This window comes from Coenobita brevimanus, chromosome 20, assembly GCF_032717465.1.
Source record: "Coenobita brevimanus isolate Jiangsu-jjx chromosome 20, ASM3271746v2, whole genome shotgun sequence".
NCBI lineage: Eukaryota > Metazoa > Arthropoda > Malacostraca > Decapoda > Coenobitidae > Coenobita > Coenobita brevimanus.
The window spans coordinates 20,504,582-20,530,822 of NC_136973.1; the positions used below are offsets into that span (position 1 = coordinate 20,504,582).

Consider the following 26,241-nt stretch of genomic DNA (forward strand, 5'->3'; position numbering starts at 1 on the left):
AATTTCATTAGGCTTAGAAGAGACCTTTGGAAGTGGAGAGGTTGGATACAACTTCATTAACCTCCTCACTGCTACGCTGCTCTCCTAAGCTGAATAAACTCGTCTGGAGGTAGTAAGAATAAACTAAAACTTGCATCTTAGTGAGGCCCATAATAATCTGATGTGGCAAAGGAGGCTTGGTAGCACGTCTTCCATAGCGATGTATTTGGCATATCAAACCTTAACATTGCCTTGTGTGTTATTTATTTCACCTTAATATTGACAAAGTTTGCATCAGTTATACAGAGGAGGACAGTGAATTAAAATGTGTAGAAATAATAGGTAAAGAATGGGTGTTACCAAAGCTCAGTAGTCACTTAATACACCTCTATGCAATTAGCTCACTAATTTCCAAACTTGAACTTAAGGCCAGTGTCCTTCACGTTGTCCCTGATCCATTGGTCCATCTCTTGGTTCAGTTCTGGAGAGAAGTGGTTCTTCCAGTCGCCCTTTATCCCTAGAATGAAGAGAAAAAGTGTTCATCTCTCTCTCTCTCTCTCTCTCTCTCTCTCTCTCACCTTTCCTAAACATGCCACCCTGCTTCTTCCACAGATCCTCAATGTAAAAAGCTTTGTCAATCGGATCCCCGCGGGTTTTCATTGACGAGAAGCTGGTGAACTTGGCAATCTGTGGAATGCAGAAGGAAGTAAATACTACTACTACTACTACTAACTAATAAGCAGAAGAATGGTAATAATAATGATAAAATAATAATAGTTAATAATGATTATAATAAAAAAAATAATAATAATTATCTATCTATAGCCCGACACCCTAATCCCGCAAAGGGTGGCCGCAGACAACGCGCCTCCAAGTCGCTCTGTCACCCACCATTTGACTACCCTCCCCCCAACTCACCCCCCCCATATACCTCTCAACTCCATCCCTCCACCTCATCCTCGGTCTTCCCCTCCCTCTCCCTCCCTCCACCTCACCTACATACACCCTTTTAGTCAGTCTTTCATTCTCCATTCTCTCCACATGATCAAACCACCTCAGTGTATTTCTCCTAATCTTCTCAACCACATCCACATGCACCCCACAACGTTCTTTCACTTCATTCATCAACCTGTCCCTCCATGTCTCTCCACATGCTCCTCTCAAGTAACTCATTTCCACTGCTCTCACTCTTGGCTTGTTCCCCTCTTGCAACGTCCATGCCTCGCTTCCATATGTCAGGGTAGGGATCACAATACTATCATGCAGTGACTTTAACTTCCATACTCACCTCCCTATTTCTCATCACTGCTTTCAGTGAACCAACAACCTTCCTTTCCTGCTGTACCCTTTCATGCACTCCATCCCCCAAAGTTCCATCCTTACTCATCACACTACCGTAGTACTGTACTTGAATGCACTCACATTCTCCATATCCTCACCATCCAACCTCACCGTGCATTCTGTGACTTCATTCCTTTCAAGCACCATAACTTTACTCTTGTTTACATTAACTTTCAGATTCCTCTTCCTACACACTCCCATTCATCTTCACTCAACAATACTGTATCATCAGCAAACAACAGCTCCAGAATCTTCCAAATCTCACCCTCATTCATTAGAGCCAGCCCCACATCCACTGCCCTACCTTGCATCTCCTTTAAAACCCCATCCATGAATATATTAAACAGCCATGGAGACATCACACAACCCTGTTTCACTCCCATATTGAGATCAGAGAACTCACTCAACACACCATCCACTCGCACCCTAGCTCCATCGTACATACTCTTCACAGCACTCATCAATTTCCCCTCCACTCCATATATTCTCATTACCTTCTATATACCTTGCCTATCTACTCTGTCATAAGCTTTCTCCAAGTCCATGAAGGCAGCATACACTTTCTTTCCCTTCTCTAGATACTTCTCCACTAAACATCTTAGAACAAATATCTGATCTACACACCCTTTTCCCTTCCCAAATCCCCCTTGTTCTTCTGCAACCAGCTCCTCTGTTATATGCCTAACCGTATTAACGAGTATTCTAACATATATTTTTCCAGTCACACTAAGAAGGCAAATACCCCTATATTACAACATACTTCTCTCTCCCCTTTTCCTTTGTATAAAGGAACAATTATACCTGATTCCCAGTCCTCTGGAACCCTTCCCTCTTCCCAAACCAATCTACATAACTTCCATATCCACTCCACTACAATCTTACCCCCATACCTCATCATTTCACCACACACTCTATCAATTCCTGGGACCTTTCCCATCTTTTTCTTCTTCACTGCTTCCACTATTTCCGCCCTACTAATCTCTTCCTCCCTCCTCTCATCTCTCCTTCTCCCAGCCATTCCCCAACCACTTATGCTCGCACTGCTATCACTCTCTACATTTAACTAATTCTCAAAGTGCTCCTTCCATCTCCTCAATTTCTCTCACTTCTCCACCAACAACCTATTATTCCTATCTTTCACTCCCGTACTATTACCCTTTTCACACTGTCTTACTTTCTTTACCTCTTCCAAAACAATTTCTTACTCTCCCTCCATTTCACACTCAGATTCCTCCAAACTCTTCATCCACTTTCTTCTTACTCTCCTTCACCAATCTCTTCACCTCCCTTCTCCTGCTCACATATACCTCTCTCTTCTCTCTCTCATTTTCTCCCCTACTTCTACTCGCTAGCCATTCACTATATGCCTTCTTCTTTTGTTCCACAGCTCGTTTCACCTCATCATTCCACCATGCTGTTCCTTGCACACCCTTGCATCTCCTCCTCACTCCACAAACCACCTCACACGCTGCGCCTATCTCTTCCGCGAATATCTTACATACGTCTTCCACCCCTTCCATCTGCTCTAACTCATACCTTCCCAAACTTTCTTCCACTATGCTCTTATACTCTGCCATTTTCTCACTGTCTTGCAATTTCTCCACTCTTCTCACAGGAGCTGTTTCCTCCTGTATTCCCCTTCGTCTCTTCAACCATTTTCTTTGCAGCCTTACCTTGGCCATCACTAAGTGATGGTCCGAGATTCCATTCCCCCACCCTCTCCACACTCTTGCATCCACCACTTGTCTTCTCATTCGCTCATCCACACACACATAGTCTACCTTTGCCTTTCGTTCAACAAGTTCATCATCTATCCTCCTCATAACTCCATGTATACCTGCGGATCATCTTATGCCGAAAGTAGGTGTTAGCTATTACTAACCCCTTACCAGCACAGATGTCCACCAAAGCACTACCATTCCCATCTACTTCAGCTGGCACACCCCACTGACCAACCACTCCATCCACTCGTACATTCCCAACTTTACCATTCATTTCTTCAATCAAAAACACTCTCTCACTCGTCTCAGACTTGCCCATACATGCTTATACACTCGCCCAAAACTCATCTTTCACTCTTGCCACTCGGTCCTCTGTCGGCACATACGCACACACAATCACCCACGCTTGTATACCTACTTTCATCTTCACCCATACAATCTTTGCACCCACTGTTCCATACTCTCTTATATTCTCCTTCAACTTCTTGCTTATCATCAGACATGCTCCCTCTCTTGCCCTCTCATTCTCATTAACTCCCGCACATATACCCAAACCATATTCCCATTCTCTCACCCTTTCACATTGCCATTTAGTTTCAGTCAATCCACATATATCCACTCTTGCATCCTCAGGCACCTGCACAGTCTCTTTCTCTTTCACTTCATCATTCACTCCTCCCACATTCCATGTCCCCACCCTCAGAATGTCCTTTGTACATTCCTTAGTCGTCAACCTATGGTCCGTCCTGGTCCGAGGCGCTTTATTCACTTGTTTAGTTAGTTTATATTACGGGGTGGGGCACTAACCTACCACCAACCCTTTTAGTCGCCTCATACAACAAGCAAGGATACTGGGGGAGTATTCTTGAAACCCCGCTACCCACCCAAGGGCATGGTGAGGAGTAACAATGTCCAGACAGCCCAAATTTGCCCAGTCTAATGGACCACGCTTCCATTCACTCATTATTCAAGCCCCCGGAGTCCTGGCTCTATCGGATACGCCCAAAACATTCATTACTGTGCCAAAAATCCCTGATCATGCACTTCCCCTCACAACATTCATGCAGCTAGTTCGATCTCTTGTCAGTTCCCTAGCCTCACCGACTTCCAAACCTCTCTTCCTCACACAGACAGGGGATGCAGAGTCAGAGGAATATCTACAGGTAGTACAGGATTATTTCCTTTATCAGTATATCAGGGAGCCCACCAGAGGTAATAATATACTAGATTTGGTTTTAGCTAATAAAGAGAATATTATTAATGAAATAGAGGTTGGTGGACGACTCAGTAATAGCGATCATGGAGAAATTAAGTTCAAATTTATTTGGGATGTCTGTTCCACTGAAAATACCTCCACTGTTCCTAATTTTTGTCTAGGAGATTTCGATGACTTAAGAGCTTATTTTAGAGCAGTATTCCGTGGGGAGAATAGCTATTTTAGGGAGTGGCAGGACAGTGGGGAATCCCAGGTCATAGGTGAGGGGCAGGGAACACGTGGGAATGTGCGCCTGGTGTCTGTGGAGAGGGAGGTGGCAGATGGGAGTGTAGTCCAGGTGATGGGGATTAACTCAGCTCCAATACCAAGCAGACGTTCGACCAGTGAGAAGTAAAACGAGTTAATAAATATAATACACGGAGGCCAAGATGGATATATCCCATCAAAACCGTTTAGAACGAATAATTCAGAACCAAGATGGTTAAACAACAGATTAAGATATCTCATAGGCCAAAGGAAAAGAATATATAGAAAAATAAAAAGTGGATAGGAACACTTACGTAACCGGTACACGATTTTAAATAGAGAGGTAAAGAGGTAGATACGAAAAGCAAAGAGAGGTTATGAAATTAAGGTTGCTAGTGAATTGAAAGAAAACCCTAAGGGTTTTTATCAAATGTACCGTGCAAAAAATAAAGATAGGATAGGACCACTCCGAACAGAATCAGATGACATTACCAGTGAAGATAAAGAAATGTGCTCCATCCTAAATAATAATTTCATATCAGTATTCACCAAGGAAAATCTAGACCTGGTCCCTCAAGCAACAAATATTTATGGTGAGAATACGGAAAATATTCTTAGTAAAATAACCATTAGTAAGGAGGACGTATTGAAAGAAATTAATAAGTTAAAACCTCAAAAATCGCCAGTTCTGGACAATATATATGCAAAAATTATAAAAGAAACCAAAGAAGAATTATGTCAGCCACTTTTAACATTATTCAATGACTCTTTAATTTCAGGAGAAGTTCCAGAGGTGTGGAAGACCGCAAACGTAGTGCCCATCTTTAAAAAGGGTGATAAATCAGCTGCGTCGAATTATTGTCCGATAAGTCTAACGTCAATGGTAGGAAAAATGTTAGTCAATTTTGGCAAATAAGAGAACACTTAGAAAGATTTAATCTTATAAACGAAAGTCAGCATGGATTCAGGCAAGGACGATCCTGCCTCACAAACTTATTGTCATTCTACTCGGAGGTCTATGAGGCAGTAGATAACGATAAAGCTTACGATGTTATTTATCTGGACTTTAGTAAAGCTTTTGATAGGGTCCCACACGAAAGGTTAGTTAGAAAGGTTCGAGCACACGGTATAGACGACGATATCTTAAAATGGATAAAATCCTGGCTGAAAGGACAAAAGCAGAGAGTATTAATAAATGGTGTCACTGGGTTTTTGATGATTATCCAAAATTAAAGAATAATATTCAATAATACTTGAGAACAGGAAAAGAATTGACTTGTGAAAATCAAGCAATGATTACTTTATGCCGGCTTACTTCGGCGATTCTCTAAGGACGAGAATTTATAAACTTTCTCAACAGTACACAGCAGAGACTAATTACTCACACGTGCTGTTTATTAGTACTGTTGGCCTCTGGAGAAAGTGACTCCACCCCTGACAATCAATAACTAATGCTATTAATGATAAACAGGTTCTTGCTGGTGCAATTAACTCCTGGTTGCACAATGGATTTTAAGCTAATAAAAACAACATGCCTAAGTATCAGTTATGAATAATGCAAAGCGTTTATGCAAACTAGGAGCTATAAGTGAAATAAGCTTGTGGAGATATAAAACACAAGTTTACATTACATTAAGCTCAAAAGAAAAGAACTGTAAATTTATTGATTACAATGAAATAAATTTACGTTACATGCGTCTCAAATGACTTCAAAATAACAAAGAGAATACACTCACTCACTCACTCAAAAGCTAAACTCTTAAACCTAAGAAAAACGAAAAGAAATACTGGTCAGAGAGTGGGCTAAGCGAAATGGACTGGGCGTCGTTGCTGAGGAAGGATGCTGCCACACGCACTAACCTCTCGTCGGCTCACACTAGGTGGGAATTCAGGAATTCGCTGGACAACGGCGGCACTGCTCCACACTAGGCCCATCGAACCTGCTTCCACGACGCTCAAATCCTGACTGAGTTCAAATTGTGAGAGAGAGAGGCGAGAGCGGGCCGCACTTGGTAACGGCTTAACGAATTTAGTGTGAGCGATACACACTCACAATAAATCACTCAGCGGAGGTGCTAATGTCGCACAGAAAGACGATCACTTATGAAACAGTGAAAAATGGTTCTGAGAACACTCCCGATCGGGTGAATATGTGGCAGCTGACTGAGTGATACATACTGGGATTCCACTAAAATTAGTGGTTTCCCACCAAGTTCAATGTCACAAGTTTATTCAAATAGAAAATCGCGCCGACTCGTGACATTACGTCTCATCAAAATGAATATTTTTTTTTCTCAGGAAAAAAAAATTAATATACATACATATAAATCCTACTCAGTCACACAAGATTCACACTGTGGTGTGTGTTCTATCCTGCTACAGGAGAAAGTCACAGTCACCAGTGAGCAAAAAAAACCCTCGTATTTACGTTAATAGAAGCAAGCTTGAGGAAAAAACTCCATGACGACGGTGAAAAATCCTGTACTCAGGTTAAACTGAGCAAAAAATTCGTTACATTTACATTAACAACTAATTGTTATGTAGCGTGATGTATGTAATACATGGTGTAGATGTGACAGCTGTGGTGTAACTGTACCTACGTGTAAAATCATGTAATACAAATTTATAGTAAATAATGACGATGAGGCAGAAGAGAAGAGGCGGCAGTATGCGGCAGGGACGGCCAGTTGATCTGTACGACAATGCTGCACCCACCACCTGCACCTGCGAATGGAATCAAGGTGGAGCATCAAAAGTGTCATTTCTCTCTCTCTGCCTAGCAATCAGTACTTATGTCATTATTAACCAGGAAACATAGTCTTAGGATTTACAAATCTCTCAAGACCCTTGTAGTTTACTGGTTAAGCTAACTTTTTAACCAGGAAACGTGTCAGTTCTTGAATTGCTCAAATCTCTTAGAACGGGCAGTTTACTGGCTAACCTAACATTATTAACCAGGAAACGTGTCAGTTCTTGAATTGCTCAAATCTCTTAGAACGGGCAGTTTACTGGTTAACCTAACTCTACACTTACGATTAATTACAGGAAGCTGAGAATGCCTATGCAATCTCGGGTAGGTCACATTTTAACACCCAACGTGGGTGTGAACACTCATGTGGATAATGTGCATTTTCCGAGAATCCTCTGAGAGGCCCACAGCTCGAGATGTTCCACAAGGTAATTCATACACAGCCTCGGACTGTCTCTGTAGGGTTCTCAAACTTCCCCCTTAACTTATAGTACATATGTATGTACAGGCCCTGGACATACTGTGTCCTGTGAGGCCAATGGGCGAGACGTCAGGTCTGCACCCACTTCACCACTGCCCTCTCTTTCAACTGCTTCAGAGATTATGGGTGTGGGATTGAACGGCACAGGAAGGACATGTCCCTGATTAGTGGTAAGTGAACACACATTGCAGGAACGCACAAAACTATCTATCTCTCATCCCATCCCTGGCCAGAAGAAGTCAGCTAGGATACGGCACTGGGTCTTCCTTTTGCCCATGTGACCTCCTGAGGCTGAACAATGACCCCATTCTAACACTGCTTGGCGGTGCTTAGCGGGAACAACAAACTGCAGTCGAACCTCGCCCTGGGGTGTTCGTGACTCACGCTACAGCTGTCCTTGTTTACAAAGGAACTTGGCTTGACCTCCCCGTGAATACTTTATCACTCTACCCTTTTGTTTCTTTTGCACGGCAGCAAGTGTCAGGTCAGAATGTTGTTCTTGAACAACAACTTGGCTACACATCAGATCTTGCGGTGATTCAATGGTCACCAGGGTGACACAGTTCGGAGCCTCAGCCATGGCTCGTGTTACTGTAGCCGAAGTCTGAGTAGCACCATCTTCAGTGCAACTATACTTGGCACCGGGAATATTGCCTATGATAAGGTCAAATAAGGGTTCTGGCATGACAACTGCAACTGTCGTACCAGTGTAAAATGGAGATGCCACCTGGATACGTGCATCAGGGAACAATCTCACTGATCCATCAATAAGGTTAGCTTGGATCTGTCGACCTGTGTACTGCTCAGGCCGAACTAGACTCTGCCTGACAGAGCAACCTGAGGAACCATTGTCTCTCAGGACCTTCACAGGAATGTCTCCCACAAACCCTGGCTGAACAAGGAAATCACTGTCACCTGTGGGAGGGCCTGTGGAGGAAGCAGCTAGCCACTGATTAGGCTGCTGAATAAATGATGCAGCAAACATGGTGCCCTGAGAATTAGATACTTGAGGGGTCGTACTCACTACCTGGGGAGATGGAGCATTGGCCATCTGTGGAGGGGGGTTCACTGTTGCTGAGGGACTAGAGAACTGTGGGGAAGTATCCGTACTGCTAGGGACGACACCACCATGCTGCTGCTGAAGAACGAGGGTTGCGTTCGCCTCCTGCCTCCGATACACTGGGGCTGGTGCTGAAAAGGTTTGTTCCGACCATCGATTGTGTGGCTGATACTGCTGCTGGTTTGGGTACCTGTTGTACCTCTTCCACTCAGGCTTCTGACTGTTTTGCCCCTGGTCCTTCCTTTGCAGTTTTGGACCTTGGCCATTATTCTGAGAACGACCTTGTTGCTGGGGTTCAGTCTGAGACGGTTTCTCAGATTTATCAGGTTTCCTGTTCCAGGTATGCTGCTTGCGAGTTTGATACCCGTATGCATGAAGAATGCGTCAGCCTTCTCCACCATTTGGCTGGCATCTCTTACCTGGCAGATCTTAAGCTGAGCTATAAGTTCAGTAGGCCATGACTTCTCTATCTGCGTGTGCAGCATTAGGTCTATCATCCCCTCACGCGTGGAAGGAGTTTCATCTTTCTCCATCCACTCACCTAAGTAAGCAGCAAGCCGGTCAAGAAACTGAACGGCAGTCTCTTTTTCCTGTAAACGCACCCTCATGAACTGACTCTTAGCGTCATCAACTGTGAGACTGTATGTTTTGACGAGTGTGACCTTCATCAACTCATACGTGAGATTGTCTCCACGAATTCTGTGGAGAATATCGAGAGCAGGGCCCTCAAACAAGCTAAGGAACTGGAGCCGCTTAGCTGCATCATCCAGCTGGTAAAGCTGAGCCATGTCTTCAAAACGAGCTATGTATGGCTCGATTAGCTCGTCTTCCTTGTATGGAGGAAGCTTGATGCGTGGGATCGCCATAATATGTGCAGGGATAGCGCTCGTGGAGCTTGGGCCAGCTGCACCAGATGTGTCTGAAGCCATGGAATCTCGCTTGAGCTTCAACATTTCAAATTCATGTATTTTGCATGCTTCTCGCTCGGCACGTTCATGTTATCGTTCTCTCTCTCGTTCCTCATGCTGTTCTTGCTCATGTTCTAACTCGAGTTCGTGTTGTTTTCGCTCGTGTTCTAACTCGAGTTCGTGTTGTTTTCGCTCGTGTTCTCGTTCTCTCGCGTTCCTCGCACTGTTCTCGCTCGTATTCGCGCTGGATTCTACGCTCTTCACGAGCATCATTCTCGCGTTGCTGCTCGTAATTAAACCGAGAGAGGACATAGTCCTTTATTTTCTCAGGGTCAGTATGCCCCATATCTTTAGCTTCCTGTACATAGACGTTAGTCATGATGGTAACTCAATCTAAGTGAACTAGAGACTCAGTACTGACTGCAATTTTGTAGAGAAAGATGCCAATAATTGAGAATAAAGAATATAGGGACAGGTTAGTGGTGACCAGTTTTATCTAATTAAATTGGTAAAGAAAGAAAATTAAACAAACAACTGACTGTGAAAAATATTATGTAAATTAATAGAACTGAATCAATAATCACCAGTAAAATAGTGCCTATAGACTTTAATGATAAATACCTAAGTATGAGTGAGTGAGTATTATCTCGTGAATAACTTTAGAGCTAGGAGTTAATATCCTGGAATGAGGTCGCCAAATGTCACGGGGTTTTTGATGATTATGCAAAATTAAAGAATAATATTCAATAATACTTGAGAACAGGACAAAGAAATGACTTGTGAAAATCAAGCAATGATTACTTTATGCCGGCTTACTTCGGCGATTCTCTAAGGACGAGAATATATAAACTTTCTCAATGGTACACAGCAGAGACTAATTACTCACACGTGCTGTTTATTAGTACTGTTGGCCTCTGGAGAAAGTGACTCCACCCCTGACAATCAATAACTAATGCTATTAATGATAAACAGGTTCTTGCTGGTGCAATTAACTCCTGGTTGCACAATGGATTTTAAGCTAATAAAAACAACTTGCCTAAGTATCAGTTATGAATAATGCAAAGCGTTTATGCAAACTAGGAGCTATAAGTGAAATAAGCTTGTGGAGAAATAAAACACGAGTTTACATTACATTAAGCTCAAAAGAAAAGAACTGTAAATTTATTGATTACAATGAAATAAATTTACGTTACATGCGTCTCAAATGACTTCAAAATAACAAAGAGAATACACTCACTCACTCACTCAAAAGCTAAACTCTTAAACCTAAGAAAAACGAAAAGAAGTACTGGTCAGAGAGTGGCTAAGTGAAATGGACTGGGCGTCGTTGCTGAGAAAGGACGCTGCCACATGCGCTAACCTCTCGTCGGCTCACACTAGGTGGGAATTCAGGAATTTGCTGGACAACGGTGGCACTGCTCATCGAACCTGCTTCCACGACGCTCAAATCCTGACTGAGTTCAAATTGTGAGAGAGAGAGGCGAGAGCGGGCAGCACTTGGTAAAAGCTTAACGAATTTAGTGTGAGCGATACACACTCACAATAAATCACTCAGTGGAGGTGCTAATGTCGCGCACTAAGACGATCACTTATGAAACAGTGAAAAATGGTTCTGAAAACACTCCCGATTGGGTGAATACGTGGCGGTTGACTGAGTGATACATACTGGGATTCCACTAAAATTAGTGGTTTCCCACCAAGTTCAATGTCACGAGTTTATTTAAATAGAAAATCGCACCGACTCATGACAAATGGAACTAAGTCGGTTTGGGGATTAGTAACTAGCGGTGTACCACAGGGTTCAGTACTCGGTCCCTTATTATTTATTATATATATAAATGATCTAGACTTAGGAGTCACTAGCAGCATCAGCAAATTTGCCGACGATACAAAAATAGGACGTATCATTAACTCAACTGACGATTGCCATAACTTACAAAAAGACCTAGATACATTGTCCAAATGATCTAAAACTTGGCAAATGGAATTTAACGTTGAAAAATGTAATGTACTTAACGTAGGCAAGACCACTGGAGATACTAAATACAGCTTAGATAACAAAGAAATTAGCAAATCGGAATGCGAGAGGGATCTAGGAGTTATGGTTAGTAACAACCTTAAACCAAGGGAACAGTGTATTAATGCGAGAAATAAAGCAAATAGGGTCCTAGGATTTATTTCGAGAAGCGTGAGCAATAGATTATCAAAAGTAATACTGCAACTTTATCCAGCATTAGTAAGGCCACATTTAGACTATGCAGTACAATTTTGGTGTCCTTATTATAGAATGGATATTAATTCGTTAGAAAATGTACAGAGAAGAATGACAAAAATGATACATGACGTTCAGAACCTGTCATATGAAGACAGACTGAAAAGACTGAGTCTGCATTCGCTAGAGAGGCGTAGAGTAAGGGGAGACTTAACTGAGATGTTTAAGTGGATGAAGGGTATAAATAAGGGAGATATTAGCAAGGTACTTAAAGTGCGCACACAGGATAGAACTAGAAATAATGGTTTCAAACTAGAAAAATTCCGTTTCAATAAGGAAATAGGTAGAAATTGGTTTGGTAATAGAGTAGTAGACGAATGGAATAAGCTACCTAGTAAAGTAGTTGCTGCCTCTTCCATTGAGAGTTTCAAGCATAGGCTAGATAAGCATATGACAAATAAGGGGTGGATATAGAAAAAAGAAAATCTTATAAGCAATACTAATTCATAATTTTTCCTTTTCAGGTTACACAATGATAGTCTCTATTCTCCTTTTACATTTTCCTGTAAAATGTCCACGCCAGTTTTTCTATACTGCGTGGTGTTCTTTCTGACTTTTTTCTGCCGGCTTCGGCTGGAGGGTTTGGAGGGCGGGGGAGAGCCTTCTTCTTTGCTATCCTTATCTCATTCTAGTAGTTCAGTTACTCTTCTAGGAGCTGCCTAGCATGGGCCAACCGGCCTACTGCAGTTGTCCTCTCTTCTTATGTTCTTATGTATCTCTCCACCTTCTCTTTGGCCTGTCTCGCCTCCTCCCTCCTTCAAATTTGCTTAGATATACCTTTTTCACCACTGTATTATTATCCGTTCTCTCCGCATGACTATACCATCTCAGTACAATTTTCTTCGATTCTGGTGTCCACAGACTTCCTCACTCCACACCTTTCACGAATCACATTATTTCATATCCTATCCACCCTCTGTACTCCACATAAATTCTTCAGCAGTCCCATCTCCACTGCTCTTACTTTTGACTTTTCATTTTCATGTCACACCATAGTCTCACACCCATATGTTAAAGTTGGCACTAACACTCCCTTATGTAACCCTCGTGCAGCTGCAACACTCAGGCCTCTGTTTCTTACCAAGGCCTTCATTGCACCTGGTACCTTTCTTCCTTGTGTCACTCTACTTTCAACTTCTTTTGCACATTTTCCTCACTTTTCTATCACTGTACCCGGGTATTTGAACTCTCTCATCAACTCCAGTCTCTCTCCATTCACTGTAGCATCCCACTGGGAGTCACCTTTTCTCTCAGTAACCATCACTTTACTCTTCTCTACATTTACTCTCAAGGCATGACGCTCACAGACATCAGTAAAACTCTACACTAGCCTGCCAAGTTCTTGTCCGGTACTTGCCAACAGTACTGCATCATCAGCATACAACAAATTTGAGATATTCAATTCATCACCATTCATTACCAACGCCATCCCTCTCTCCATTACTCGTGTTTTTACATCTCTCATCACCCCATCCATATATATATTGAGCAACCATGAGGACATCACACAGCCTTGTTGCACACCCACACTGATCGTGAACCATTCTCTTAGATGCCCATTAACCCTTACACACGCTTCGCTACCATCATAAAAACTCTTCACAGCACCTAGCAGCTTACCATTTACACCATACATGCGCAAAACTTTCCACAATCCCTCTCTGTCTACTTTGTTGTATGCTTTTTCCAGATCCATGATTGTCATAAACACCTTATGGTCCTTCTCACAAGCCTTCTCTGCTATCTGTCTCACTGCAAATACTTGATCCACACATCCTCTGCCACTCCTTAAGCCACCCTGTTCATCACTCACTAGGACTTCTGATATCGCTCTTACTTTATAAAAATTCTTCCATATACCTTCCCTACCACACTCAATAAACTTATGCCATGATAATTCTTGCACTCACTTCGTTCACCTTTATTTTTGTACAGGGGTACAATCACAACATTTTTCCACTCTGCAGGCACAGTTTCACTCATCCATGCCTTCTTCCTTATCTCCAGCTAGCACTTCATTCCACTCTCTCCACTACACTTATACACCTCATCAACACCAGCTGCTCTCCCATTTTGCAGCTGCTTCACAGCACTCTTCACCTGTGGGAATGTCACATCTCCTGGCACTGCATTCCTTCTCCACCTCCCCCCCAAACCAATCATGTTTACAGCCGCTCTGCTCTCTCTATTCCCATTCATCAGGCTTTCAAAATACTCTGTCCGTCTGGTTCTTACGTCATGTACATGGAATGATAATCTACCACCTGCGTCCTTCACACCATCACATTTCTTTCCGCTATCACTTCTACATTTCCACACCTCTTTCCAGAATAATTTCCTATTTTCAGAGTAATTTGCATTCATTTTTCTTCCCAGATCATCATTTACCTCCTTCTTTTTCCTCTTCACTAGGCTCTTCACGTGCTTCTTGCTCTCAATATACTCAGTTCTTATTTCAACTGAACCCCTGTCCTGTAACCACTCTAGCCACTTCTTCTTCTTCTTTTCCTCTACCACTCTCTTAACCTCCTCATCCCACCATGCTGTACCTTTCTTCTTTGTTGTTACTCTTGCCACACCACACACCACTTCAGCATTCCTAACTAAGCAATCCCTACATGCATTCCACCAGCTGTCCAGATCCATTTCATTCCAGTTCACTGATTCTAACTCCTCCTCTACTGTACTTTGGTCCATTAATCATCTGCCATTTCTTTGATCCTCAGCTTCTCAACTTCCAGTCTTTCTCCCTGACTGCTCCTCTCCCTCCTGATCCACATCACTCCTCTCAGCTTGATCTTGCATACCACAATCATATGATCTGACAGACCTCCACGTCGTCCTTTCACGGCCCTCGTATCAGCAACCTTTCGATCATCGACCTCTCTACGAGCACGTAATCAATCAGGCTTCTTTCAACACGATCCCTGTTTCCTCTATACCATGTATATTTATGTGCATCATTGTGTTTGAAATACGAATTACAAATGCACAACCTCCTCTCCTGACACATATCCTTTAGTCACTTCCTAGTATCATTTTCTCCTGGTACTCCATAACAACCCATTATGTCATCCTCAGGACCAGTGCCTACTCTTCCATTCATATCCCCCATTATGATCACCTTGTAACTCCTGGGTATTTCTCCCACTACTTCATCCAGCTCATCCCAAAATCTTTCTCTCACTCACTCCTGTCCTCACACGGTGCATATGCTTCAGTCATAAAATAATAATAATAATAATATTAATAATAGTAATAATAATAATAATAATAATAATAATAATTAATAGTAATAATAATAATAATAATAATAATAATAATAACAATAACAAAAATGACAAACATAACGATGATGATTGTGATGATATCACCATAATCATCATCATCATCGCCATTACCATCACCACCCTTATCCTCATCATCATCATCATCACCATTATCATTATCATAGTCTTCATTCTTATTTTTTTTCCCGGTCCAAGGTTGGGCTGAGGCAGGATCCAGACACGCTGAAAAAGAAATTACGTAGATGGGAGAAGTATCAAGCTTCGTAGCACTTATTCCTGAGCTATTTATCTGGGCGAGTATGGTTTACAATTCTTGTGTATGTTTTTCGTATCTGTTAATATCGTTGACATCAGTAGGTTGTAAGATGATGTTGAGGTGTTGTGTTGTGAATACATTGCGAAGGAAGGTGTGTTACCAAGTGTACAGAACCAGTTACAACGCCAGCCAGAAGCAATCCCTTGACTGTCAGGTGAAGAGAGAGAGAGAGAGAGAGAGAGAGAGAGAGAGAGAGAGAGAGAGAGAGAGAATGTGATAATGGTAGAACTTTGAGATTTGCCTATGGTTGCTGACTGCACTGTATAATGTGGGATGCAGGCTAATCCCACCTAACAAATACACGTGTTCCATCAGTGACCGTCAGTCATAAGTGGCTCCTTACACCTTGGCGGACTCAGTGTTTAGTAATAGAGTCCGGTATTTTCGTCGGGTAAGGAGGCGTCTTAGCACATCTTCCTCAACGATTTATTTTCTAAGCTATCCATTAATAGCCTCTTCTTTGCTTTTAATATCTTTTTGACATCGACGTAGGGTGCATGAATATGCACAAGACTATAGGAGCGGAGTAGAATCAGGAATAAACCGGTAAGGAAGAGGCATTCAGTAAGCCTCCTAACCGCGCCAGTGTCTTCTACTCACCTTCTTGAGTTGTTCCTCCGTCAAGTTTTTGCCGAGGAATTTGTTGATGTTCCGCAGCTGCCCCATGATGTCGTCCTTCATGTCCTCGTAGGTGGTGAAGTAAAGGTTGGGGTTGTCGCTCTGCCTCCAGGCTTGTAGCACGTGCGGCCAGTACGGGCACAATAGCACTAGTACCACCAGGACAGATAATAAAGGAATAGGAATGTTAATATTATAAGTAGATACATAAATACACACATACAAACAAACGTACATACATACATCCATACAAACATGTACTCGTACATACATCCATATAGTAAATTAATACAGACAATATAACACCAGTTCCACGAAGACAGAAAATAAATGAATGCATACCCGGTACATACATCCGTACCCATACATACAAATAAACACATACGTACATACATACACACATACTTGAAACAAATACAAGTACATCATTGGTGAAATCATGGGCGGATTTTTTTTCTTTCTTTTTACATCATGATCGTCTTTGATATTAAAATTCCAAACCCCCGTGATATACAGCCATGACCAAGAGTTCGCCGACACTGCTCTGATTGATGTGTCAGTGGAAGCTGATAAATGAAGTATTATGACTGGACTGTAATATGAAGCACGTAATGAATGAGTATGAAGAGAAGGGATACTGTCTGTCGTTTGGGGAGGAAGGAGAGATATGGAAGGCAAGACAGAATATTCTTGACGAACTTTTTGCTCACGGCTGTACCGAGATCTTCACACCAGGGGAGGGATGGGGAGGGGGAGGGGGAGGGAGAGGGGATGGGGGGAGGGGGGAAGGAGGGTGGCCGAATCTATTCTGGGGAGGGTAGTGTTCAGTGTTTAAAATTTGTGTTGGCTCTACGTCGTACGTCACAACTGTACTAAAAGCTCTGCGTACTCTTAAGGTGAATGTTTATATTGAAAGTACTCGTTTGGCTGAACACAGACCTGAGAACTGAGAGCACAAAAGAGGTAAAATTTGAGTCGCCCACAATTCGCAGATAATCTTAGGTGATCATATTATTAGCTCTTAAAACGAAGTGCTTAGCAATTGAGATTAAAATGATAAGGCAATATAAATGTATGAAGAGGAGAATTTGCAGTGTTTCTCCTTCACTTTAAAACTAGAACATTTACGCTTTGCGTTGTACAGATTAATGTATTACACTATATGTACTTATCATCACAGTATAGTACTCAAATGTACTACCTTTAATCCCTCCCCTGAAAGTTAGTGAAAAGTTATCATCCATGCTAAGCTGATCACTGAGCTAAATAACGAAACAGGGATGTGATTCTTCTGATTCTTGAACTCAAGGTTGATTCCCTGTCGTAACTTAGAATTAACTTAGAATTGTCTTTGAAAGAAGAACTAGAGACGTGATATTGTGTAAACCTCCTTTTGTTGAATAATTTTCCTCGTAACCAAGAAATCTATCGTAATTATGTCTGAAAATCTGATCCCAGGCTACTAAAAATTTCACATATTCCTATTATTTTATACATAATGATAATTATAATTGGGTTCTTTGTAAGCTCCCACAAAGTATACAGCAGTGTTGCACATTAAATAATTAGAAACTTCATATGAGGGGCTAGTAAGGGCAGAGGGTCTGAGGGTTTTTTTTGGGGGGAGACCTCCCAAACCCAATGGATAACACCTCTTCTAATCCATTCATCCAAGGAATGCCTTTAAAAATGTATTTCTCGTTATCACCTAATGATTTTATTTCAAGTTAGGAAAGATTCTTGGAATAGGATGAGTTAAATGCATCCTAAATTAACCCCTTCAGTATGTGAATCCTTTCTGAAGTTAACTAATGTCGTCTCACAGAAGTAAGAGTAAATTAGAGAGCACGTCACCCTGATAGAAGCAAGGGTAAATTAGAGAGCACGTCACCTAGATAGAAGCAAGGGTATATTAGAGAGCACGTCACCCTGATAGAAGCAAGGGTAAATTAGAGAGCACGTCACCCTGATAGAAGCAAGGATAAATTAGAGAGCACGTCAACCTGATAGAAGCAAGGGTAAATTAGACAGCACGTCACCCTGATAGAAGCAAGGGTAAATTAGACAGCACGTCACCCTGATAGAAGCAAGGATAAATTAGACAGCACGTCACCATGATAGAAGCAAGGATAAATTAGACAGCACGTCACCCTGATAGAAGCAAGGGTAAATTAGACAGCACGTCACCCTGATAGAAGCAAGGGTAAATTAGAGAGCACGTCACCCTGATAGAAGCAAGGGTAAATTAGACAGCACGTCACCCTGATAGAAGCAAGGATAAATTAGACAGCACGTCACCATGATAGAAGCAAGGGTAAATTAGACAGCACGTCACCCTGATAGAAGCAAGGATAAATTAGACAGCACGTCACCCTGATAGAAGAAAAAATAAATTAGAGAACATGTCACTCGGAGTTAAGGAGTACAATAATCTGTGTACTATAATCTGTGTACTGTATCTCTGTACTGTAATCTGTGTACTATAACCTCTGTAATCACTAATGTAATCTGCATTATAATCTCTGTACCATAATCTCTGTACTACTTTCTCTGCTTACGGTCGCCTTTCATAAAATCCCTGGCAAACTTCTCGAGTGATCCTTGATAGTTTTCATTCCTGATCACACGTACGTAGTGGTAGTTGGATACCATCACGTCCTTGGGGTTCCTGGCCACGTAGACTACCTGTAACATCATCATCATCATCAATTATCATCATCATCATCATTATCATCACTTATCATCATTATCATCACTTATCATCATCGTCATCTATTATGAAAATTGTCATAACCATCAGTCATCATCAATCCATCATTATCATCATCATCACCATCACGGTCGTCGTCTTCGTCGTTCTCTTTCCTTTCTTGTTGTCCACGCCATTGTTATTATTAAAACTTTCCTCATCCCTGTGGGAAGTTTTCTTGTTTTTGTCAATATTATTATTATTCAAGGGAAGATCTAAGTCGCTGCCATTCGCATACCGTTAGAGTTACAGCCTTCATTTTGTACCATATTATAGTACTGGTTGGCCGCTTCATCTGATCATATATCATCCTGATCCTTCCAGCGGAACCCTGATAGGATCAGAAAAAAAAAGTGAACCTAAAACTCAAGAACCACTTAAGTTAAGGGGCTGAAATTTTTTATGGCATGAACATTTGACACGGCCAGAACGCAGTGCTTAATATAGTCCATCGGATTATTATTCTGCGAGATCGCCTATAATCCAAAATTTTGGCTACCCGGGAGACGGAGAAATTACCTGATTTTACACGAAAGACTAAAGCTACAGCCACCAAACTTGGTGGACTTGTAGATCTTGATGACCTAAGGTGATATGCACTGGATCAATGACCTTGACCTCAAGATCCCATTAAAGCTCGGCTTCTTGTAGACAATGTCTGAGGGAAATTTTTTTTTTTATCAAAATTGTCCTTGGACAATTTTACGGTGTTCAAGCTCTTTTTGTTATTATTATTATTATTATTATTATTATTATTATTATTATTTTATTATTGTTGTTGTTGTTTGTTTTTCTTGTTTTTGTATTTGTTCTTGTTGTTGTTGTTGGTTCCAGCATCATCATTATTGTCATCATCATTGTTTTCATTACACCCTTACGATCGAGCGTATTTTATTGCTCGGTGTGTGTGTGTGTGTGTGTGTGTGTGTGTGTGTGTGTGTGTGTGTGTGTGTGTGTGTGTGTGTGTGTGTGTACAGAATAACTCTATCAGTTTTTATTTTATCTGAACATAATTTAGTGCAATGGTTGAGGATAAGCAGTGGTGCTGACCTTGCTGACCTGTTGCTTTGTGGAACACTACTACAAAGGCCAAGGACAAAGAGCAAGGTCAAGTTATAAGTTTCAGTCCAATGAAGCTAATGTTGTTGGAAGGACTAAGAGGCAGGTAGAAATGAAATAATTCTATTTTAAGAACAATGAAGTTAGTCACAGAATAAAGTCCTATATCCTATCCTAACCTGACCTAATTTAACCCGGCTCTATTACTCACACATCTTATTCAGTATCGGTCAAATTTGGTGGAATGATTAAGGGTCATCCAAAAATGGAATAATTTGATTTTGAGGACAATAGGCCAATGGGAAAGGACACAGGGGAAGGTCAACGCAGACAGGTTATATATGACTTATCGAGAAGGTTGAGGGTTTGGGGGAAAAAAATCGATTTTCAAGAATAATCAGTCACCGGTCAAGATCAAAAGGCATGGTCAAAATGTGGGACTGAAGGGTGCAGGTGTGTTTACTCTCTGGGTGCTCTTCGTAACACCTCTCCCTTGACGACTTAATTTGCATATTACACCATGTTCCCTGGAAGATCTTCTGTATTATTTATGTACTACACAATTTGTATCATTAGTATAGATGACAGGGAGGTGTAATTTGAAGACTATTAATGGTTAACAGTGAGACCCTTTCACTTATCTGCATCTCTCTCTCTCTCTCTCTCTCTCTCTCTCTCTCTCTCCAACCTTGCATTTCTTGAGCAGATCCTTGTTGTGCAGCTCCAGAGGGAAATGCGATTTAATGACTCTTGGCAAGGGCTGACTCTCCGCTATCTGAATCACCATACCGTCCTCCTTTTTCTTCCCGGGACAGACTCTGCTGAATTTCTCTGCGATCGACTTCATGTCCGTTTTGGCTAGTTCGTAGTTGTCGAAGAACATATCAAAACTGGAATTGCAAAGGTGTAGGTTAGAGGGAGGACAGCCTGATGGTGAAGTGCAGGGATTAAGGCATCTGACTGTAGATAGATAGTTCGATAGATATGTTAGCACTAGGGTTCCTATGACTCACTTCCTTGTGAAAATAACTTTGACACAGTATCAAGTGCTGGCTGAATGATGTACTGTTTTTATGCAAGGAAGAAGGCACCAAAGGTCAGAAGCCCATAAGATTGTTCACACACACACACACACACACACACACACACACACACACACGCACACACACACACAGTGGGAGTCAGAGATAGCAGACGTGCGACATTGGCGCTCCATACCGAGCCAGCATGGCCAGCGACATTACCTAAATTAGTATCTTTATATGAGTCAAGCTCTGTACCAGGTTAGACTAAATGATTTTTCATTATTAAAAGAAAAAAAATAATAAGAAGTTTAAACAAGACTTGTTCAAACAGAAAAGAGAACTGAGAGGCGAAAGAATGCGCTCAGTCAGCTGAGGTTTGCTTAGACTACAGCTGCACGGGGAATGTAAGTACATGTACTTTGTGCTTTTAGTATTGCAAAATGGACATATACTTTAGTAAAGCAAATTTGGAAAAGAAAAGGGATAAAGGTAGAAAGCAAGATGATGATTTCTACCAAGAACTGGTTGAAGTGGAGACTCTCAATAGACTGGTTGAACGTGTACACAAACCAGAAATGGCTTTCAAAAATGAAATTGATGAAATAAAGAAGCAGATGCACTTGCAAAAGGAAGAAATAGAAAAACTAGGAAGGGAGGCCAACAAGAAAGACACAACCATCAGTGAACTAACAGTGGAATTGAGTATACTTAGGAAGAAAATGAGTGAAGTGTCAAGTACAGTAGTCAATCACGAGAGTGTTATGGAAGAGTTCAAAAATGATACAGAGACAATTAGGCAAGTAAGCAGTCTGATAGACCAGAGCAGTGATATTGAGGAGAAGATAACACAGGTGAATGAAGCTGTGCAAAGCTACAAAAATGATGTGGAAACCACGTATGCTGAAATGGTGAAAGTAAAGAAAGACTTAGAAACAAGGGTGGAGGAAAAAAGCATTAAACAGGAAGTGAAAAGAATAATCCAAAACAATCCAAAGTTAGTCAGAGATTCAGTAGATATAAACAAATCTATAGTAATCACTGGTATAGAAGAGGAAGAAGTAAAAAACAAGATCACAAGAGACAAAAAGGAGATGGCAAATGTAATGGGCTTACTGAAAGAAGTATCAGAGGAAATCTGTAGTAAAGACATAGAGGAACACAAAAGGTTAGGGAAATACGAGAAAAGCAAGACAAGACCTCTAAAGGTGACTTTCCAGAGTGTAAACACTGTGGAGGAGATACTAAAAAATGCAAAGAATCTTATGGAAAAAGAGGAGTTCAAAAATGTATGGATAAAAAGATGCCTAACAACAAGAGGAATTGGATTACTGAAAGAAAAGAGGGAGGAAGCAAAAACAAAAAATGAGGGAAGATCAGAAGAGGAGAAGAACACATTTTTTATCAAAATAATAGGATTGCAGGTACGAAAGTGGTACACAAACAGGAGGGAATAAAAAGGAGGAAGGTAGTAAAACCATGTCATGACAAGTATATAAACAAGATGATAAAGTTGATGTACTCAAATGTGGATGGAATGGTATCTAAATTACTAGAGATGAATGATTATGTCAGAGAAAATGAACCACATATAATATGCCTAACTGAAACAAAATTAACACCAAGGATATCCAATAACATACTAAACTTAGAGGAATACAATATATGGAGAAGAGACAGAAATTTAAAAAAAGGAGGAAGAATTATAATATTAACTAAGAAAAATCTAAAAGTCAATGAAATAAAACTAGATATACCATCACAAGTAGAACTGATTGCAGTAGAGATCAACACATCTGAAGGGAAAGTAATTGTAGCCAATATGTACATGCCACCCAGATCAAACACATGGGAAAGAGATGAATATGAGGACCTGGCAGAGAGTACAATTCAGAGTTTAAGATCATTACTACATAAAATGGAAGAGAAATCGGAAAGAATTATACTAAATGGAGATTTTAATACAAATATAAATTGGAATACTCTAGATATAATTAGCCAAGAAAGCTGTTGGGACCAAAAGCTCCTGGATCTCGTGCAAGAGTTTTTCCTAACGCAACATGTGAGGGACCCCACAAGAAAAAGAGGACTCGATGTACCTTCAGTGCTAGATCTAAAATTTACTAGGCAAGAAATTGATATCACCCTCCACTCGGCAAAAGCGATCATACAGTACTAAATTACAACTTCAGGATAGCATATGACATAGTTAACAGCAATGAAAGTTACAAAAAGAGCCTAAACTATAAAAAGGGAAATTATCAAGACCTAAAGAAGTATTTCTTAGAAGTTGATTGGGAAAATGAGCTTAGAGGACAAGATTTAAATGCTGTATATAAAAAATTCTGTGAATTTTATGAAATAGGAGTCCAGAAGTACATCCCACAGTACAAAGAAGCAGTTAAGAGAATACAGAAATGGTTCAATACAGAATGTAAAAATTCAAAAGAAAGAAGAGATTTGTTGTGGAATAGATACAGAAGACACAATAGTGAAAGGGCGTATAATAATTACAAACAGGCAAGAAACGATTATACAAGAATAAGAAGGGAAGCCCCAAAACAGTTTGAGGAGGATATAATAAATAAAAGTAGTGATCAACCAAAGCTGTTTTACAGCTACATCAGAAGCAAAACCAAAGTAAAAGATATAATACAATCCATTACGGACGAGGGAATCACTTATACACAAGAGAAAGATATTTGTGAAGCACTAAATAAGAATTTCCAATTAGTTTTTACAGAAGAAATAGATTTTGAGAGGGACTATGTGGAACATGTATGTCTACACATACTACCAGATATACAAATAGCAGAAAAAGTAATACAGGAGGAATTAAGTAAATTAGACAGAGGAAAAGCAAGTGGTCCTGATGAAATTTCATGTTGGGTACTACGAGAATGTGCAAAGGAGTTAAGTAAACCATTATTTTTAATTTTCAAGAAATCCTTGAGTCAAGGTAAACTACCTGATATTTGGAAGAAAGCAAATATTGTCCCCTTATTCAAGAAAGGAAATAGACAAAATCCACTCAACTAACGACCAGTATCACTGACCAGTGTTGTAAGCAAGGTATTAGAAAAGCTTATAAGAAAAGCTTGGATAAATCAACTAGAAGAACACAGTATGATAACAGAAAGACAGTTTGGTTTCAGAAAAGGAAAATCATGTGTTACTAATCTGTTGAGCTACTATGACAGAGTAACAAACACAATACAGGAAAGAGAAGGATGGGTGGACACCATCTATTTAGATTTCAAGAAAGCTTTTGACATAGTACCACACCAAGGACTTTTATGGAAACTGTACCATCAAGGAGGAATTCGAGGCAAACTGTTTTGTTGGATGCAAGATTTTCTCATAAAAAGAGAAATGAGAACAGTACTAAGAGGAAACTACTCATCATGGAAAGAAGTGACTAGTGGAGTACCACAGGGTTCAGTGCTGGCACCAATCATGTTTTTAGTGCATATAAATGATATAAACAGTAACACTGGAAATGAGAGCTATCTGAATATGTTTGCAGATGATGCAAAAATACAAAGGAGAATTACTAACACAGACTCTTGTAAAGAGCTACAAGAATTAAATAAACTTCATGAATGGAGTAATACATGGCAAATGGAATTCAATGTGGACAAGTGTCATGTAATCAAGTTTGGTAAAAGTGGAAAAAGACCTGATTGGGATTATAAGTTAGGAAATAAAACCCTATACACATCAGAAAGAGAGAAGGACCTAGGTGTGATTATCAATAACAGACTATCTCCGGCTGACCACATCAACGAGAAGGTACGGAACATGTATACACTGCTTGCAAATATGAGAATAGCATTCACATACATAAATGAAGACATGCTAAGAAGGATAATAACATCAATCATTAGACCAACCATGGAATATGCATCAGTAGTCTGGAGTCCTCATCTCAAAAAACACATAGACAGGATTGAAAAAGTTCAAAGGGCCGCTACAAGATGGATACCAAGCTTAAAGGACCTAAGCTACGAAGAAAGACTAAATAAACTGAATCTACCAACACTACAGGAGAGAAGGAAAAGAGGTGACATGATAATGCTATATAAGTGCATATCAGGGAAGGAGAAAATAGACATAAATGATTACATAACATAGGGAGAAGCATCAGCAAGAGGACACTGCAAAAAACTGCATAAGAGAGAGGTGATAAAGATGTAAGGAAATTCAGTTTCCCAAACAGAGCAATTGATCAGTGGAATGAATTACCGAATGAAATAGTGTGTGCCAAAACAATTCACAAATTTAAGGATATGTACGATGAATATGGTTTAAGACACGGGACAATACGAGCTTGACTCATTCCTGTAAAGATATAATTAGGTAAGAACACACACACACACACACACACACACACACACACACACACACACACACACACACACACACACACACATTGCTAGATAATTACCAAAGATCCATTGAGCGGACCCACAATGGCTCCTTCATCTCCTTGTTATTGGGGTCCAGATCCGGGTTCCTTAACATGACCCAAAGAATTTCCTGCATCCACGTTGTGCCGCTTTTGGGGAACGTAATGATGAACACGTCGTCTGGCCGGAGCTGGAAAAGCATCATCATCATTATTAATAATATAAGCTTTACTGTCAACATCATCATTATCATCATCATCATCATCATCACCATCATCATCAATAATAATATAAACTTTACTGTCATCATCATCATCATCATCATTATCATTATTAATAATATAAGGTTTACTGTCATCATCATCTTCTTCTTCATCATCATCATTAATAACGTAAACTTTACTGTCATCATCATCATCATCATTAATAATATAAAATTTACTGTCATCATCATCACCATTAGTAATAGCATAAACTTGACTATCATCATCATCATTATTAATAATATAAGCTTTACCGTCATCATCATCATCATAATTAATAATATAAACTTTACTGTCACCATCATCATCATCATCATCATCATCGTCATTATCATCATTAATAAAATAAACTTTATCATCGCCACCATCATCATCTTTGTCATCATCGTCATTGTCATAATTAATAATATAAACTTCACTGTCATCATCATCATTATCATCATTATCATCATCATCATCATTATCATCATTATCATCATCATTATCATCATTATCATCATCATCATCATTATCATCATCATCATCATCATTATCATCATCAT

General features: G+C 40.4%; 1 protein-coding gene across 1 annotated transcript in view; it reads right to left on the minus strand.

Moving 5' to 3' along the window:
- Positions 1-383: 383 nt before the first annotated feature.
- Positions 384-26,241, minus strand: part of LOC145391925 (sulfotransferase 1E1-like) — a 26,957-nt gene continuing 1,099 nt past the window's right edge. The window contains exons 2-7 of the mRNA XM_080266416.1: positions 25,475-25,626; positions 20,694-20,895; positions 18,756-18,882; positions 16,180-16,346; positions 558-666; positions 384-496 (exon numbers count right to left, since the gene is read on the minus strand). Coding sequence (XP_080122542.1) covers positions 384-496; positions 558-666; positions 16,180-16,346; positions 18,756-18,882; positions 20,694-20,895; positions 25,475-25,626 — 870 coding nt within the window. The remainder of the gene's footprint in view (positions 497-557; positions 667-16,179; positions 16,347-18,755; positions 18,883-20,693; positions 20,896-25,474; positions 25,627-26,241) is intronic.